Here is a 20458-nt window from a genome sequence, read left to right as displayed (position 1 = left end):
CCTTCCATTCACATGAGGATTCATTTTCGATTCTCTTTATATACAGAAGATCAGTTTAGCATACATTAAGTAAAGATTTCAACAGTTTGCTCCCACACAGAAACATAAAGAGAAAAATAATAGATGATTTTTTAAATGATGATGAAATCAGATCAGACCTATTGTCATGTTTAATCCCAGTGAGAGTCAAGTTGGGAATTGATAATTTCTTCTTCTTTTTTTTTTTTTACAGAAGATCAGTTTAGTATACATTAAGTAAAGCTTTCAACAGTTTGCACCCACATAGAAACACAAAGCGAAATATACTGTTTGAGTACTCATTATAGCATTAATTCTCAATGTACAGCACATTAAGGACAGAGATCCTACATGAGGAGTAAGTGCACAGTGACTCCTGTTGTTGACTTTACAAATTGACACTCCTTTTTACGGCATCAGTAATCTCCCTATGCACCAGTCATGAGTTTCCAAGGCTATGGAAGCCCCTTGAGTTCTCCGACTCTTATCTTGTTTAGACAAGGTCATAGTCAAAGTGGAGGTTCTCTCCTCCCTTCAGAGAAAGGTACCTCCTTCTTTGAAGACCTGTTCTTTCCACTGGGATCTCACTCACAGAGATCTTTCATTTAGATTTTTTTTGCCAGAGTGTCTTGGCTTTCCATGCCTGAAATACTCTCATGGGCTTTTCAGCCAGATCGGAATGCCTTTAGGGCTGATTCTGAGGCATTCAGTTTTAATAACTGATATGTTACATTAGGACATAATTTTCTGGCTCTTCACCTGTGTTTGTGTGACACTACTTAATCCATGCTTTAGTTGATGGAGTAATTGTTTTATTTCAGATTTTTAATAAGCCAATCTTCCGCTACAGTGACTCTGGCTTCATCTTTCTCTTTCTGATGTGTTATGCTGTTGCTTCAATCTTCTTTGGATTTATGCTTAGCACATTATTCAGTAAAGGTGAGTCAAAGTATCTCCTGTAACAAAATTTCTGTTTTAATTTGCCAGAGTATATTGAAAGCTCCTTTTAGCTACCTCATGTATAGCCTTTGCTTACATCTAACACAGATGATGCATTGCACATAAAATTATTTGAAAGGACATAGGACATTAAAAATTAATAGTATGCAGTTACTTATATGGATGGATTTCAATTATTTGTACTCAAATAACTTACAGGTTAATCTCATTTTCCATCCTTCTGTATATTAAAAAAGGATATAAAACAAAATTGTGGCAAGCTGAAACTTAGGACAACCTAAACTGCTTCCTGCAGAAGTTGGATTTAAATAATTTCTGAAAACAAGTCAAAGGAAGGGAGAATTCACTCATTCCATTATTCAGTAGATTATCCATGCATTTACCATGTGGGAAGACTCTACATTATTTCCATATGATATATATTATTTGTTATTTTGTATAAACATACATTGCATATAAAGCAAATTTAAATTTTATCCTGATAATACCTCACACAAAGAAAAGTGTGTGTGACAAGATAACCCCAGGTTGCTCTAACTAGGCATTTTGTAGAAATAATTCTCTGCTAGCCATTTTTAAATTACTTTTCCAAAGACTGAGGAATGTATACTTTTTGTAGACCTTAAATGTTAATGATTTAGTATTTCTATACTGAACTATCAAAATATCATTCCTAGCAAACCACTTTGGAACACAAATAAAGTTTTACAGTTAAAACTTTTAAATATCACAGGTGGTTTAGTTTTTAATGCAAACACAAATACTATCAGATAATTTTTACATTTTATAATTGGTATTCATGATTATGCAGAAAAGTATTTATATAACAGGCCTTAGTATCCTATCATTAGAAAGCCTTATTTAAAATGTTCATCTGGGACTGTCATCTGAAAACTTAACTTTTAGAAAGGTTTCCACCATTCCTTACATGATGAATAGATCATTGTACCTGAAATTTTTAGGCAAATAATATGATTTATGCTCTTTGGGAGGGAGGCTTGAATCTTGATTTGTATAAATCTGAAAATGCCTATATAACCAGCCCCTACTATAAAAACCTTGGTTGCTGAGTCTCTAGTGAGCATCTGATTGCCATTTCACACACATTGTTAAAATTCATTGCTTTAGGAATTAAGTGTAACCTGTTTGTTTCCAACTGGGGGAGAACTCTTGGAAGCATGTGCTTATAATGAATCATGACTGTGAGCACCATCATGTCCTGAGTCCTGTGAGTTTCCTAACAAGTCTTCAAATGTGGAGGTGGTCTAAAGACTTGGATAAAATAATTGGTAGAACAAAAATGTTGATTAAAACAAAAGTAATATGTTGAGAAAAAACAGAAAGTGGTATGTTGAAGGGCAGGATAAGTTTGCCAGATAAACAGTAGTCAATGTATTTATAGAAACTTAAGAGAAAGAGACTTTTATTTCTGATAGTATCTAGACTAAATACTGAAAATATCTCTTTTTTATTTTATCACAAATCTGTTTTTTAAATATCTATAATGAAATATCATGCTGCATCCCACAATAAATGTATATTTTAAAATGTTGATTAGGTATTTTTATTTCATAATGTAGATAATTTCTTATAACTGTACTGAATGCAAATATAACAGTATAAGTGGGAAACAAGTATGTTAGGAGTGTGTGTTCAAAAGTTTTTCTGAGAAAGTGATCAGAATGAAGTATTTGGAAGACCTGTGTATTATAGTATGAACACTCACATGGATCATTTTATATTAATGTGACATAAATTTATGGGTATACATTCCCTAGGAAACTGCATGTGTGATTAACCTGGTAAAGGAAGACAATTTTGTGATGATCCAAAAGATTCTTCCCCTTTGTAGTGAGGGAATAGCCCTGTGGTTGCATACATGCCTATGAGTTTCTGATATCTAAGTGCACCCTGAATATGAATATATTATGTGGGAAAGGAAACATTATAGCGCACTTCTTCCCAAGAAGAATTCATTTTCCTGACAACAAGAACTACCACAAGGGCAGATACTTGCCTCACAAGTGTTGGACTCAAAAGTCCAATCCAAGGAAAGAGACAGCTTTCTATGATGTTAAAGAGGGCTTACCTAGTGATGGGAGCCTCTCACCAATCAACTAACAAGCATAGGAAGTCTCTGAAATGTGTAAAGAAAAAGGTGGTATGCCTAAAGAACTTGGACTTTGAGAGGTGGCAGGACCTTCACTTTCCTTGATTTTTATAGTTAAATCTTCTTGAAAAAGCACTGCTGAAGCCTATAGCTAAGATCAATAACAGGCACGGATATCCAAGAAAAGCTTGGTCTCCCAAACCAAAGGACTGGTAAAGGATTGCCTAACAACAGAAAAGTGGTTTGGCAATACTTGCCATACTTCAGGGAGACACCACACCCTCAGAAACCATAGAGGTTGACCCTCCATCCCATTTCCCCTTCCCTGCAGAACCAGGCAACACTCCAGGTCACCTGCTAGAGAACTGACATTAGGGTCCAGTAGTGAGCTGAACTCCCACACACCCACCCCACAGAATCAATGAGACTGAATAAAGTGATACAAGTAAGTTCTCTCGTAAGCAGCTGCTATCAGTGAAGCCAAGCAGGAAACAGAACTTCCAAACCTACCCTAATTAGCATTTGTCCTCTGCCTGGTCCCCCTGCATTCTCCCTACACCGCCTTGCCACTGTACACCATCATTGAGCCCCGTTAGGGAGCTGAGCTTATTACAACATTGAGAGAAAATAATGTGGTATGAGCCAGTGTCCCAATTATCTCTAGAAAGATATCACAGGACCAAGAAGAGACCTGAACTTTATCACATTCATCTGCAAGGAGGAGTTTGAGTCAATACCCCAACTTGTCAGAGAGGCTTCAGCAGGGAATATTGCATATATAATTACCTAGCCTTTGTATTACACCTCCACAGAGGAATTGCCTACTTTGGGTGTGGAGGTAGAGGGGAGGATTAAGTAGGATCTGGAGTCTGTATAGGATATAATAGAAAATCACTAATATACCAAGAACCACAAAAATGACAAGAAGAATGAAAATTAAAACAGACTTTAACTCTGAGATGAAACAGATTTTGGAATTACCTGACGAAGTATCAAGCAGCCATCTTTTTTATTTTATTTTATTTTATTTTATTTTTTTGACAGGCAGAGTGGATAGTGAGAGAGAGACAGAGAGAAAGGTCTTCCTTTTGCCATTGGTTCACCCTCCAATGGCCGCCACGGCTGGCACGCTGCAGCTGGCACACCGCGCTGATCCGAAGGCAGGAGCCAGGTACTTCTCCTGGTCTCCCATGGGGTGCAGGGCCCAAGTACTCGGGCCATCCTCCCCTGCACTCCCTGGCCACAGCAGACAGCTGGCCTGGAAGAGGGGCAACCGGGAAAGAATCTGGCACCCGACTGGGACTAGAACCCGATGTGCCGGCGCTGCTAGGTGGAGGATTAGCCTATTGAGCTGCAGCACCAGCCCAAGCAGCCATCTTAAGGATGCTTTATCAAGCAGTTATGAGAAATGTTGACACAAATGAAAACATCAAAACCTTAGCAAAAAGTTAATAAAGAACCAAACTACAGACCTCAAAAGTATAAAAAAAATTTTTTAATAATAAGAGTATAGAATAAGTGAAGTTGAAGACATATCTTCAGAATTTACGTGATATGAGCCTGGAACAATGGTGTGCTGAGTAAAGCCACTGCCTGCAGTGCCGGGATCCCATATGGGTACCAGTTCAAGTCCCGGCTGCTCCACTTCTGATCACGTTCTCTGCTATGGCCTGGGAAAGCAGTAAAAGATGGCCCAAGTCATTGGGCCCCTACACCCACGTGGGAGACCTGGAAGAAGCTCCTGGCTCCTGGCTTCAGATCGGCACAGTCTGGCCATTGTGGCCAGTTGGAGAGTGAACCAGCAGATGAAATTATAGTTGAAATTTATCAAATCAGGGCCAGAGCCATGGCACAGTAGGTTAATCCTCTGCCTGCAGCACTGACTTCCCATATGGGTGCTGGTTCTAGTCCCGAATGCTCATCCAATCCAGCTCTCTGTGGCCTGGGAAAGCAGTAGAAGATGGCACAAGTCATTGGGCCCCTACACCCACGTGGGAGACCCGGAAGAAGCACCTGGCTCCTGGTTTCAGATCGGTGCAGCTCTGGCCATTACTGCCATTTGGGGAGTGAACCAGTAGATGGAAGACCTTTCTCTCTTTCTCTCCCTTTCACTGTCTATAACTCTACCTCTCAAATAAATAAATAATCTTTAAAAAAAAGTTTATCAAATCTAGTAAAAGACCTGCGGTCTCATGAAGCTTAGGAAATTTAGGAAAACTCAAATTCATGCCAAGACACATCATAATTAAACTTAGGAATACCTAAAAACAGTGAAAAACCTGCAAAACAGGCAGAGAAACCATGCATTACTTGTAGAGAAACACCACTTCAAATGACTAAAAGTTTCTTATCTGAAACCAGAAGGAAGTAGCATGTTTTTCAGGTGCTGAAGAAAAGAATTGACAGCTGTGAGTTCTATATCTGGCTAAACTGTTCAGGATTGAATAGGAAATAAAAACATTCTTAGGAAAAGAAAACCTAAGAGAACTTACGGCTTGCAGGCTTATCCTTGAAGAATGAATCAAAGAAGTTTTCCAAATAGAAAAGAAATGATAACATAAATCTTAGAACTTCACAACAAAAGAACAAAGAAATGAATAAAAAATAAGCATAGATATAATAGTCTATTCTATCATGACTCTTAAGTTTGATGAATAAAGCAGAATTTTAACACCATGCAATGTGATGCTGAACGTATGTGACAAAATACTTAAGACAGATAAAAAGTAGGTAAAGACCTAAATGGAATTAAAATACAACATACTAATAATATACTTCTGGTATGGTGAAACACACATGCCAGGAGATTATAATATAATCACAAATTGTATAATACATATTGTAATGTCTAAAACACTCAGAAAACTGCGAAAAAATTACTAAAAATGTTCACATAACTCACAGAAAAGTAGGAAACAAACATTAACTAAAACCAAAGGAATCATAAAATATTGTATATAATGGCAAACTTAAGTTCTCACATGTCAGTAATTACTATAAATTTAGATTTGTGTGAATACTCAGGTATAAGAGATCTGTGCAGGTATAAGACAGAGATCTGCACAGGTGATTCAAAAACATGACCCAACAGTATGTCATTTACCTGAAGCTTGCGTCAAATACTATGACATAGGGCCAGCATTGTGGCATAGTAGGCAAAGCCGCCACCTGCCATGCTGGCATCCCATATGGGATGCTAATGCACCTGCTTGGGCCCCTACACCCATGTGGGAGCCCTGGAAGAGGCTCCTGGCTTCAGATCATGAACCAGAAGATGGAAGGTCCTCCCTCCCCCCTTCTCTTTTCCCCCTCTTTCCCTCTCCCTCTGCATGTCCCCTTCTCTCCTTCTCTCTCTCACCTTCTCTCCCCTTCTCTCCTCTCTCTCTAACTTTGCTGTTCAATAAAATAAATAAATTTTAGAAAAATACTATGACATATGGATAATGAAAGTAAAGGGATGAAAATGCACTTCATTACAGATTTTTAAAGATATAGTAAGAATTGCCATATTAGCATATTTGCACCTGAATGCACGTACCCACTTGCTGCTTGGCTACACATCCACAGAACAGAAAGGAAGTGTTAGACAAGGCAGATATTCCATAATAAAATGATCAATTCGCCAGAGCAATAATATGAAACGTGTACACACTGAACAAAAATCAAAATACATGAAACAAGAGCTGAAACAGCTAACAACGGAAATTCACAGATTCATAACTGAGTACATTAGCACTGCACTCCCAACTGATAGAACTATTAGTGAAAAAAATCACCAAGACAAACAGGCTCTAATTTACATGTATAGGACAGTCCTCCCCAAAACTAACCTCAGTGAAATAAGGAGGAACTTACTGCTTACATTTTGCTAACATTTTTCTCCAGTTTCTTTCATTACTACCGCCTTTGTGGGTGGTTTTTTTTTTTTTTTTTTGCCTGAAAGTTTTAATTGATTGTTTGTCCTTTTTTGTGTATTACATAATTTCTTGTGGCTTCCATGGCAATTAACATGTGATATCCTGATGTTAAAATACTCTTAAATTGTTACCTGCTTAACTTCAGTAGCATAAAAGAATCCTGTTTCTCTGTACTTCTGTGTTTATCCCATTGAATGATATCACAAAATTAACTGTATGAATTTTGTGTCTAAAAATATATGGTAATAATTGTTCTCGACACTATTCTCTTAAATCATGTAGAAAAGAAAAAGTGGCATTGTAAACCAACGTTAAATACTAGATTTAATAATTGTTGATGAAATTATTTTTGCCAGAGATCTTTTATTTCTTCATATGGTCTCTAGTTACTGTCTAGTGTCCTTTAATTTCAACATGCACAACTCATTTTTAGCATTTTTTAATTTGACAGATAGAATTAGACAGTGAGAAAGAGAGACAGAGAGAAAGATCTTCCTTTTTCCGTTGGTTCACCCCCAAAATGGCCACTACGGCCAGAGCTATGCCGATCCAAAGCCAGGAGCCAGGTGCCTTTTCCTGGTCTCCCATGCAGATGCAGGGGCCCAAGCACTTGGGCCATCCTCACTGCCTTCCCGGTCCACAGCAGAGAGCTGGACTGGAAGAGGTGCAACCAGGACTAGAACCCGTCGCCCATATGGGATGCTCACACCACAGGTGGAGGATTAACCAAATGAGCCATGACGCCAGCACCCTTGTGGAGCAGGTATATTTGATTATGTGGAAATGTGTTCATTTCTCCCTCGTTAAATTTTCTTTTTATTTGAGAGACATTCAAACAGACCTCCCCTCCCCCAAATGCTCACAATGGCTGGGGGTGAGCCATGCCAACCTGGCAATGAGGGATTCAATCCAACACTCCCATGAGGGTGGCAGGAACACAACTAATTGAGCCATTACCTGCTTCTTCCAAAGGTGTGTATTATTAGGAAACTGGAATGAGAAGCAGAGCCAGGACTTGAACCCATGTACTCTGATATGGAAATAGGCATCCCAAATGACAGTTCAGCTAGTCTGCCAAATTCCAAATCCTCTCCCCCATTTTGAAGGACAGTTAACACATGTAGAATTCTTGACTTACAGTATTTTCTTTTCAGCAATTTAAATAAATCAATATATTTGAATCTGGCCTCCTAGGTTTCTAAAGAGAGCTCTGATGATTAAGGGATCAATTCAACAGGAAGATGTGACTGTAATAAATGTGAATGCACCCAATGCCAAGGTGCCTGGCTATTTAAAATAAATGTTGATGGGTTTAAAGAGAGATCTAAAATGCAATAAAATAGTAATGGGGGGCTTCATCACCTCACTTTAATCAATGGATTGATCAACTAGACAGAAAATCAACTAAGAACAGAGCTAATCTACACCATGGACTAAGTGGATCTAACTGATATTTGCAGAACTGTTCATCCCAGTTTCAGAATACACATTTTTTTCATCAGTGTGTAAAATTCTCTAGGATAGACCATATGCTAGGCCATAAGGAAAGTCTCAGCAAATTCAAAAAAATTGAAATCATACCATGTATCTTTTGTGACCACATGGTATGAAGCTGCAAATTAACAACTCAAGAATTTTTATAAAATATGCAAACACGTGGAAACTGAATAGCATGCTCCTGAATGAACAGTGGGTCATAGAAGAAATCAAAAGGGATATAAAAAATTTTAGAAACAAATGAAGATGGTACAGCTTATCAAAATTTATGGGATACAGCAAAAACAATGGTAATAGGAACGTTTATAGCAGTTGGTGTCTACATCAAGAAATTGGAAAGGCTTCAAGTAAATTAGCTCTCCATGCATCTCAATGACCTAGAAAAAGAGCAAGGAACCAAACACAAAATTAGTAGGAGGAAAGAAATAATTAAAATCAGAGAAGAAATGACCAAAATTGAAAGGAAATATAAAAGAGAAACGAAGAGCTTGTTTTTTGAAAAAATAAATAAATAAAATTGATACACCATTGGCCCAGCTAACAAAAAAAAAGAGGAAAGAGATCCAAATTAATAAAATCAGAGCTGAAAAGGGAGATCAACAGATACCACAGAAATAAAAAGAACCATCAGGAATTACTACAAACAGCTGTATGCCAACAAATTAGCAAATCTAGAAGAAATTGATAGATTCCTGGACACATAGAATCTACCAAAATTGAGTCATGAAGACAGAAAACTAAAACAGACCAATAACCAAGACAGATTGAATCAGTAATAAAAATCACCCCATCAAAGAAAAGCCCAGGACTGGATGGCTTCACTGTTGAATTCTACATGACTTTAAGAAAAGAATGAATTATAATTCTTCTCAACATATTCAAAACCATTGAAGGGAAAGAATGCTCCCAAACTCCTTCTATGAGGTCAGCATCACCTTAACTCCAAAAGCAGAAAAAGATACAACAGACAAAGAGAACTATAGACCAATATCCCAGATGAACATAGATGCAAAATGCCTCAAAAGAATGTTAGCTAATCAAATCCAATAACATATCAGAAAGGTCATTCATGTGGACCAAGTGGGGTTTATCCCTGGTATGCAGTGATGTTTCAACATATGAAAATCAATAGCCGGCGCCGCGGCTCACTAGGCTAATCCTCCGCCTTGTGGCGCTGGCACACCGGGTTCTAGTCCTGGTCAGGGCGCCGGATTCCATCCCAGTTGCCCCTCTTCCAGTCCAGCTCTCTGCTGTGGCCAGGGAGTGCAGTGGAGAATGGCCCAAGTGCTTGGGCCCTGCACCCCATGGGAGACCAGGATAAGTACCTGGCTCCTGCCATCGGATCAGCGCGGTGCACCGGCCGCGGCGGCCATTGGATGGTGAACCAATGACAAAAGGACGACCTTTCTCTCTGTCTCTCTCACTGTCCACTCTGCCTGTCAAAAAAAAAAAGAAAAAAGAAAATCAATAAATGTGATACATCATATTAACAAACTGAAGAATAAAAGCCATATGGTTATTTCAATAGATGCAGAAAAAGCATTTGATAAAATACAACATCCTTTCTTGATAAAAACCTTAAGCAAATTTGATATAGAAGGAACATTCTTCAACACAATCCAGGCAATTTATGACCAACCCACAGTCAGCATCTTATTGAATGAAGAAAAACTGGAAGCGTTCCCCCTAAGATCCAGAACCATGTAAGGATGCCCACTGTCACCAATGCTATTCAATATAGTCCTGAAAGTTTCAGCCAAACCCATTAGGCAAGAAAAATAAATGGGATACATATTGGAAAAGATTTACAGATGACATGATTCTATATATAGGGGAACCAAAAGATGCCAATAAGAGACTATTGGAACTCATGAAAGAGCTTGGTAAAGCGACAGGATATAAGATGATATAAAATCAACACACAAACATAAATAGCCTTTGTATACACAGTGTCATGACTGAGAAAGAACTTGTAAAGCCAGTCCCATTCACAACAGTTAGAAAAAAATTCAAATATTTGGAATAAATTTAACCAAAGAGGTGAAAGATTTGTACAATGAAAATTACAAAACATTAAAAAAAAGATGGCATGGAAAATCAAAAAATCTTCCATGTTCATGGATTCATATAGCAAATATCAAAATGTCCATACTACTGAAAGCAATTACAGGTTCAATGTGATCCCAATCAAAATACCAGCAACATTCTTCTCAGATGTAGAAAAAACAATGCTAAAATTCATCTTGAAACACAAGAGACCCTGAATAGCTAAAGTAATTAAACCACAAAAACAAAGCCAGAAGAATCAGAATACCAGATTTCAATACAGAGCTTATGGGCAGTTGTAATCAAAACAGCCAGGTTATGGCACAAAAATAGACATGTAGACCAATGGAACAGAACAGAAAATGTAAATTACTACAACCATTGTTGTAGACAGTAATGAGACAGCTAAAAATAGGTATACTATAAAACCCAGCAATCTCACTCCTGGTAATTTACACAAACAAAATGGATCAGCAGGTTAAAAAGTTATCTGCATGTTTATTCCAGCTCAGTTCACAATAGCTAAGATACAGAATCAACCCAGATGATCATCAGCTCATAATTGGATAAAGAAATTTATGACATGGAATACTAAGCTGTAAACAATGATTGAAATCCTATCTTTTGCAACAAGATGGATGGCTACTGGAAGCCATTACACTTAATGAAATAAGCCAGTCCCTGGATAAAGAAATTATAGAATATGTACTCCATAGAATACTATGCAGCAGGAAAACATCATACTGAGTGAAATAAACCATTCCCAAAGGGACAAATATCATATGTTGTCCTTGATTGATGGGTGACAACTGAGCACTAAAAACCTGTTGAAGTAAAATGGACACCATGAGAAGGAGTTCAACAGCCCTTGTCCTGGCTGTTGAGGAACAACTTACTTTTTTATTCCTTTTAGTTTTTTGTTGTTGTTGTTGTTCTACTAAATACAATTGGTTGAACTCTTTAATTAACACACAATTAGTCTTAGTCATTTAAACTTAACTGAAACGTGATCCCTTTAAATATAAGAGTGGAAATAAGAAAGGGAGGAGATGTACAGTTCAGCACATGCTCACTCAGACTTACCCCTAATGGTAGTGCTAGAAACGTGCCAGGGGATTCCAATTCAATCCCATCAAGGTGGCATGTACCAATGCCATCTTACTTGTTAAAGTTATCAGTTTAACGGTGACTTGATCAGCATAGCCCTGACTATTAATGAACAACTTATTACATTATCCCTCTTAGTATTTTTTTTGTCTGTTCTACTTAATATGACTGGTTTAATTCTGTAATTAATACACAGTTATTCTTAAGTGTTAAAATTTAACTGAAATGTGATCCCTGTTAAATATAAGAGTGGGAATAAGAGAGGGAAGAGATGTACAATTTGGGACATGCTCAAGCTGACTTGCCCAAATGGTAGAGTTAGAAACATACCAGGGGATTCCAATTCAATCCCATCAAGGTGGCATGTACAATGCCATCTCACTAGTCCAAGTGATCAATTTCAGTTCACAATTGATCATAATGAAAGGACTAAGAGTCAAAGGGAGCACATAAACAAGTCTAGTACCTGCTAATACTAACCGATAGAATAAATAAAGGGGAGAGCGATCCAACATGGGAAGCGAGATACACAGCAGACTCATAGAATGGCAGATGTCCTAAACAGCGCTCTGGCCTCAGAATCAGCCCTAAAGGCATTCGGATCCGGCTGAAAAGCCCATGAGAGTATTTCAGGCATGGAAAGCCAAGACACTCTGGCAAAAGAAAATGACCTAAATGAAAGATCTCTGTGAGTGAGATCCCAGCAGAAAGAATGGGCCATCAAGGAAGGAAGTACCTTTCTCTGAAGGGAGGAGAGAACTTCTACTTTGACTATGGCCTGTCTAAATAAGATCACAGTTGGCGAACTCAAGAGACTTCCATGGCCTTGGCAGCTCATGACAAGAGCCTTGGGTGATTACTGACGTCATAAATAAGTGTCAATTGTTAAATCAAGAACGGGACTCACTGTGCACCTGCTCCCCATGTAGGATCTCTGTACTTAATGTGTTGTACTATGCAAGTTAATGGTAAAACTACTACTCAAACAGTTCTCTTTACTTTGTGTGTCTTTGTGGGTGCAGTTTGTTGAAATCTTTACTTAGTATATACTAAGTTGATCTTCTGTGTATAAAGATAATTGAAAATGAATCATGATGAAGAATGGGATGGGAGAGGGAGTGGGAGATTTGGATGATTGTGGGTGGGCGGGAGGTTCTGGGAGGAAAAGCTGCTATAATCCAAAAGTTGTACTTTGGAAATTTATATTTATCAAATAAAAGTTGAAAATGGAAAAAAAAGAAATAAGCCAGTCCCCAAAAGACAAAAACTATATGTTTTCCTTGACATGTATAAATAATAAAATACCAAAAAATGTTATGTATAGGAGTTGGCCTTCTGAAATCCGATGATTATTTACAGTCTTTTTCTCTACAGTTGAGGAACAGTGGTGGTTTTTTTCTTCTTACCATTTGTTGAACTTTTTTACTTTTAATCTTTTGATTATAAATTCAAAGTAAAAGTGCCAGTGCTGTGGCGTTATGAGTAAAGCCTCTGTCTGCAGTGACAGCATCCCATTTGGGCACCGGTTCAATTCCCAGCTGCTCTACTTCTGATCCAGCTCTCTGCTAAGAGCCTGGGAAAGCAGTAGATGTCCCAAGCCCTTGGGCCCCTGCACCCACATGGGAGACCCAGAAGAAGCTCCTGGCTCCTGGGTTCCTATCAGTCCAGCTCCAGCCATTGCAGCTATCTGGGGAGTGAACCAGTGGATGGAAGATTCTCATTCATATTCTCTCTCTCTCTCTCTCTCTCTCTCTCTCTCTCTCTCTTCCTCTGTCTCTCTGTAATTCTGTCTTACAAATAAATAAAACCGTTTTTAAAAAAATTGAAAGGAAAAATTAAGAGAGAATAAGAAAAGAAGGAGGAGGCAAAGTGGGTGCATGGGTAGGATAGAGGGTATGGCGGGAAGTATCACTATGTTCCTAAATCTATACATAGGAAATAAGTTGTTTGGCTTAAAATAAAATTTTATAAAAATTTTCAAAATTAATGTTATTCTAAAGTTAAAAAAAAGAAAAGGCAAATCATTCCAGGCCTTCTCATAGTATACTTTTTCCTTCCATATTTGGGAGAACATTTGTATTTTAATTTTGTAATCCATAGCCCTGCACTGTTTGTTGCAAGGCTCTCAATTCTGTGGTGTGTCCATGTTGCAGTGTCACACAGATGGGATGGCCCAACTTTTGTGCTTAGTAAACAATCTGGATAAGTTTTTTAAAAAGTTAATCAAGAGCTTTTTCAACCCATAACTTCAAACCCTCTGAAAACACTTCCTATATAGATTCAACTTACGTTAATAGCAGTGGTATACGTTCATAATATTTCAAGCAAAGGTCATGAACAAATGAAATTTAGAAAGGAAAAGATGATTTTTCATAGTACAGGTATAGGTCAGTCTTGCTTAAATTACTGTGAATGTTTATCACCACACATGTAAGGTCAAGCTTTCTAGAAAAAGTTCTTCCTCCCATTTATATGTTAATTAATACAACACATATTTTTTATTGAGCATACTGTGTGGCAGGCATTGGTGATATTACAGTGAAAAGGTAAGGCTAATTTCCTCCTAAAGCTCACATACTGGTGTTGTATGAAAGGTTAATTGTAATTCATTATTTTACAGATTGCCTTTAACTGACTTGATAATGTCCTTCTTCCTTGCAGCCCATTTGGCTGCATCTGCAGGAAATATCCTATTTTTTGCCAGTTTCTTTCCATTTAACTTCATTGCTCAACGCTATGGAGAAATCACCCTCACTTACAAGGTGGCTGCCTGTCTCAGCTCAAACGTTGCATTGGCACTAGGGATTAATCTTCTGCTCAAATTGGAAGTAAGACGTGAGTGTTTGCTGTTCTGATTCAATTCCTAGAAAAATAGGGTGAGGAAATGTGTGCTGATGAGACAGTAACTGAGAAGATAAAATGTTACAATGTTTATTTTTCCCCAGTTTCTTTATTCATATAATGGTGATTGTATGAACCATGAAGCAATCTGTGTGTAAAGTTACGAGTTCCCCATCCCTCAACAGTAAACCCCAATTACCTTATCAAATCAAATAATTTTAAATATTCTACAATATGCTTTATTGTCTTAATGTGTCTTGGACCTCTTCCCATGTAATGATGCGCTTATATTTTTAAACAAGTTAGTTTGATTTTCTACTGTAAATGGGTACTATAATTAATTAACTCATTCTCTATCAGCACATATTTATGTGGTATCAATGTTTTCCTATTACCCATATCAAGACATACATATTTAGTCAAGCAAATATTTGCATATTAATCTGAAAATCTCATTAGGTATTAATAGCTTAATTTTTATTTCACTCATTAAAGAGTATCCCAATCCATTATTCTGCCAACAGTATGAGTTTTTCCACATCCCTGAAAATAATGCATTATACTAATCTCACATTGAAAAGCAAATATGATTACTGTATTTCCTATAACCATTTTTCCTCCAAACTGTTCACTGTAGGGGAAAAACATTGAAGGTAATGTAAGTCTGATCTAAACATTTATTGAGGCTTTCTGAATGAGTCAATTTTTCATAGGTCTCTCTGTCTTCCTTTATTCTAGATGATGTGAGTGGAGGTGGGAATTTATGAGATCTTAGAAATGGAGACTTCAGATATGTCTGCCATCCTGTAGATCTTTCACCTCTGTAGCAAAATACCTAGCCTGAGCTGCTGTGTGGACCCTTACTAACTGAAGTATGACTAGTTATACGTGGTACAGTTTCACAGCATACCCCATCTGTTGATAGACCTAACTCTAGCCACTTGTCCCAACCTTAAAGTCCTCATCCTATTCTTTGTCATCCATGAGTTTCTTTGTCCCTCAAAAACACTCAGTTGACATCTTAAGTCCATTTATCTAGTTGTTTCACCCTGCTACCACAGTGTTGGCTATTTCTATTGATCCAAGCTGAACAGTTCCCTCGAGTATCCCTGAGACAGGAAAACCTAGGACCCATGTACTTCTTTTTTTAAGATTTTATGTATTTATTTGAGAGAGAGAGTTACAGACAGCAAGAGGAAGAGACAGAGAAAGGTCTTCTTTCCATTGGTTCACTCCCCAAATGGCCACAACGGCTGGAGCCATGCCGATCTGAAGCCAGGAGCCAGGTGCTTCTTCCAGGTCTCCCACGTGGGTGTAGGGGCCCAATGACTTGTGCCATCTTCTACTGCTTTCGCAGGCCATAGCAGAGAGATATATTGGAAGTGGGACAGCCGGGACTAGAACTGGTGCCCATGTAGGATGCTGTTGCCACAGGCAGAGGATTAACCTGCTGCACCATGGCACCAGCCCCAGGACCCATGTACTTCTTAACAGTATTATACCACCATACTTTTACTCTTTTTTTCCCTTGAAGTCGGAGAGTACTGGTTTTCCTCTTTGTCTTTCTTTCTATAATGGATTTCCTTTCCAAAATCACTTTTACACTGCTGATTTTCTAAAGAATATAATGTCATATATAGTTTAAAGAAAAACAAAGTTTACTAATCCAGGACCATAAATTGGTGGGTATTTCAAATTTGTATATCCCTTATACCATGAAATAATTTATTTTTTACTTTCCTGCAAATTCTTAAAAAATGGCACATCAAGGTGTTTCTGTTTGGGTGAGGGGAGGAATTTGAGTCTTGGATGTATTATAGATACTATAACAATCCTTAATCTGTGGCTCATTTAGTTTGAGATTATGGTATTTTTTTTAATTTAATGTAATCAAGTTTTTCAGTCTGTCTTTTTCACTTGTACACTTGGATCTTGTCAAGAAGTACTTCAATACCCAGTGTCTTAAAGATAATAATCCTATAATTTATGTAAATTTTTATGATCAAAATGATTTTTATATTTAGGTTTTCAATAAGCACAGAATTTCTGTTTGATATGAAGTAAGAACATAGTTTTATTTTTTTCATATGAAAGTTGACCTATAACAATCATTTATTGAGTCATTTGTTCCCAACTGGTCTCTAATTCCACCTTTGTTTTGTGGTAAAGGCCTTTGTCTTTTAATTACATTTAAAGTTGTTATAATAGGCTTCCCATGGTCAGAAGAATAAGGGAGAAATCTGTCCTGGAAATGAAATGTGTTTGTTATTTGCTTGCCTATGAATGTTTCAACTGTGGTTACTGTTTGCTTATATATGACCTTGTCAGGTTCTGCTTGCTAGTATAGAGCAATGGCATTAACAGTTGCCAGACAGTGTGTGGGGTATCAATTCCTGTGGCTCCCATGTAACATTAGAATATCCAATCAAATGTATGCATGTAGTCTGAAAAGGGAGGCAAAGAGGCTAAAACCTTATATAGGAAATGCCCTGCTTTATTTTGGGCTCAGGCTTTTGGATAAGAAACTGGGTCTTATGCCAGCATAAATAATAAAAGACTACTTCCTGTTAAAGGGCCTTGGTGTCTTGTCTCTGTACACAAATCCTGATATGTTTTCATGGGGACTAGTATCTGGCTCAGAGAGTGGGTTTTCCACCTCTTTTGTCTCCAGGGGTGTGAAGCTCTTAGCATCAGGGATTGAGTGATCTCTCATGGCTCCAGCAGACCATTTGCTCCATGGAAAGTGGTTCTCCCCCAGCATGCTGGGACTCCAACCCTGGGAGCACAGCAGAACCTGGTGGGCACAGGAACGAGTCTAATGAGCATTGCCCATCAGAACTGATAGGAACCAGATTCGTTTGGTTTGGTGGACCTGCCAAGTGGCAAAAGAGGAGCCTGATCAACTCCCAGAGTTGCCTTGTAATCTCATAAAATGATAGAGTACAGAGATGAAGCTGCAACCCTAAGGTACTGGGTGGTGAATTGGAGATATGGTATTGTTAGCATAGATGGTAGACTAGGTTCTTGTCTCCAATGTGAGACAGAGAAAAGTTGTAAGCAAGGTTAAATGGTTTAACAGAGAACATATACCTGGCAGACCAGGCAGGCAGCTCAAATAATACCAAAAAAAAAAAAAAAAAAAAAAAACCAAAACTGAGAGCTGAGCACACCATCTGTATTTAGAGTGAGGCTTATGAGAGAATGGAGTCCAGTTCTTCCTGTTGTTTCTCCTTTCTCTCCTCTCCTCCAGGGCAGAGTTTACTGAGTGTAAATACATAAAATTTCCTCTAAAATGTTAAAGGGACTATCTTGACTCCAAACTGAGTCTCTGACCTTGGGACTTCAGTTGGATCCATAAAACTCTCAAATGATAAACATGGCATAACCTAAAATCCATCATCAGGTTATAAAACCAAACTTCTGTTTTGCTTGTATAATGACCTAAAGGGATAAACACCACTCCCTTCCTCTATAATTTATGTGGAAAGGGGGAGAGAGAGAAAGAGAGAGGCAGTTTAGACTTTTTTTCCTCTCTTTCATTTGTGGTGTGTTAACTCCACCCCTTTGCTGAGAGTGGGAAAGAGGAAGGTCACTGATTTCTCAGCCTGGGCCACTGATACTTAAAAGTCTCCTAAATGTAAGTTAACAACCTTTAGTGGGCTTCTCAACCATGGCACAGTGGCCTCTGGCCCACAGTCACCTTAGGACCTGTCTTGCAGCTGCCTGAACATGTTTGTTTCAGAGACGGTCCCAGGTATCTGTTCACTAAGTGTCAGCCTAAGGTGCTTGTTAGGTGAAAAACTAGGCTCAAATTCAATCTAAAATCTAAAGAGACATTCTTGGTAAATAATAATCTCACACATAAAAATTATGGGAAATGATTCTCATGCTAATTTGGTTCAGCTGTAACTGGACATTATATATAAAAAATTCACTGCCTAAAAAAAAAAAGAAGGAGCTCTTCCAAGATGGCAGAGTAGGGAGGGAGCTTACTGCTGTAGTCTAAGAGAAGATAGTTTTAAAAAATGGACAGTCCTGAGCTTCTGCACCAGTGTTAGAGTAAGGTGAGACCAGACTGCAGCAGCCCAAGCCACTGGCAATAAAGCTGCAGGAAGAGCCTGCAGGAAACCTGGCTTGGAGCTCCATGGAAAATAGTGTACCTACCAAACTAGAAGAGAAAATAAAGAGGGGGGGACACGTTTTTCTTTCTCCATTCACCTTCTACCAGCATCCTGTAACAAGCCAAAAGAGTGGGCACCATTTTGGACATATGTAACAGCTGAGCCAGCTCATGTCCCTTCTCAGCAACCAGCTGAGTGGAAATTCCTGACTCTGCGGGGGAAGAACTAATAGGGAGGTGGGTGCTCATGACTGTGGAAGGCTTGTGTGCTAAGACAGTGAAAATAACTGAGGCTGTGTGCTAGGACTCACAGTGTGACTGGGACTTTGGGCAGTCACTGTGGGAGACTCCACACACTCAGGGCTTCCAAATTCTTTGGACTTTGATATTTCCAGTTGGGCCCCTGGAACTATCAAAGGATATATCTCTCATCTTATAGAGACACCAACTAAATAGGCTCTTTAGATTATATTAAAGGTACTGTCAAGATGTAAAATGGTACTAAACTTTAAATTATGCTAATATAAAATGTACTGATAAAAATGTCTAATGATTAAAAAAGTCTAATGATCTTGTTGCGTTATCAGTCATAATGGTTGTCTTAATAAAAAGGCGTGAAGGCCTAGAAGAGATAAATGTTCTTATATTATTATAAAATCCTAAATGTGCCTTCTGTAATACTTTGTGGAGTAAACAGGTGCCTCTTTTTGATTAATTAATTTTATAATTTTAACCATGGCTATTTGAAATATTTAGCCATCTACAATTTTATATTCTACAAATAGGAGGTTTCAAGACTCCAAAACAAAAGAAAAAACTGTTCATAAACGTTAAAATATTGTTGGTTCTGTGTTTAAATGTTTCTTCTTCTAGGTCCCAAAGGACTTTTTTTTCCATGACTTCAATTGTATTCAGTACTTTGGGATAACTCTGTAAACAGATAAAACTAAAGTGTAACAATAAATTACAGGTTCCAACTAAAAGGTTATGGTTAATTCAGATTATTAAAAACAAAAGGTAATTCTAATCAATTAATGGTAATTTTGAAAACAGTTAAAGATTTAAAAAAACTTACTAAAACTGCTTTATTGTTTGGTCTTGTATGTCATACATGTGTTATGTGTGTGCAGGTTGCATGTGTATGTAAAAATTATTAAAAACTCTGTTTTGATACTTTTAAAACTGGATTTAAATATTAAGACAAATGTTAGAAATGACTTTTTGTTATTTTGAAATGAGGTTTTATTTTATTCCATGTTTAAATTGTTTACTTCAATTTGCATAGGAAAAGTCTGAAACCTTTATCATGTAGTTGCTTTTATGTGTAATTATTAATGATATTTCACTCTTAGTTCCTTTTGAGGCTTAGAATTTCACCCATGTGTCAGATCAAACAGTATTATAGTCTGTACTTGGGTGCAGAAGATAGAGAACATTTGTAAATGGTGCTTGCTGCCTGCCATTTCCAACCGATTCTCTTTAAAGTATAGTAAGTAATTGTAAAGTTTGAATTTTTAGTTACATTACTTTTGAGGCTGGTGAAAAATTTAAATATAATGTTCTGGGAACACTTTCTCATAGTAAGAAAATGTATATGTCTGTAGCACTTCCTTGCAATTTGAAAACATTGGATGCTGAACCTTATTTTGGCAGTTTAGATGATTTAAAAATACATTTATTGTTTTTGACAAGTATAATTACTTGGACAACTTTGTAGGTAGCCTTAACTTCTGGCCAACTTTGTTTTATATAAATTTATATACTTATCACATGGATGTGTTGCTATATACAACTTAATACTTTATTCTCAAATGCTGGGTTGAAAATTGTCTTGAAAGCCTT

General features: G+C 37.6%; 1 protein-coding gene across 1 annotated transcript in view; it reads left to right on the top strand.

Moving 5' to 3' along the window:
• The window catches only part of LOC100353262 (phospholipid-transporting ATPase ABCA3), a 219121-nt gene that overhangs the window by 62698 nt on the left and 135965 nt on the right, over window positions 1-20458 (top strand). The window contains exons 8-9 of the mRNA XM_089321567.1: window positions 840-957; window positions 14317-14490. Of these exons, the coding sequence (XP_089177693.1) occupies window positions 840-957; window positions 14317-14490 (292 nt within the window). The remainder of the gene's footprint in view (window positions 1-839; window positions 958-14316; window positions 14491-20458) is intronic.

The sequence above is a fragment of the Oryctolagus cuniculus genome, chromosome 19, assembly GCF_051225735.1.
Source record: "Oryctolagus cuniculus isolate XC-2025 breed Fujian yellow rabbit chromosome 19, ASM5122573v1, whole genome shotgun sequence".
Lineage (NCBI taxonomy): Eukaryota > Metazoa > Chordata > Mammalia > Lagomorpha > Leporidae > Oryctolagus > Oryctolagus cuniculus.
Note: the sequence above shows the minus strand (reverse complement) of the source record. Positions and strands in the feature narration are given on the sequence as shown.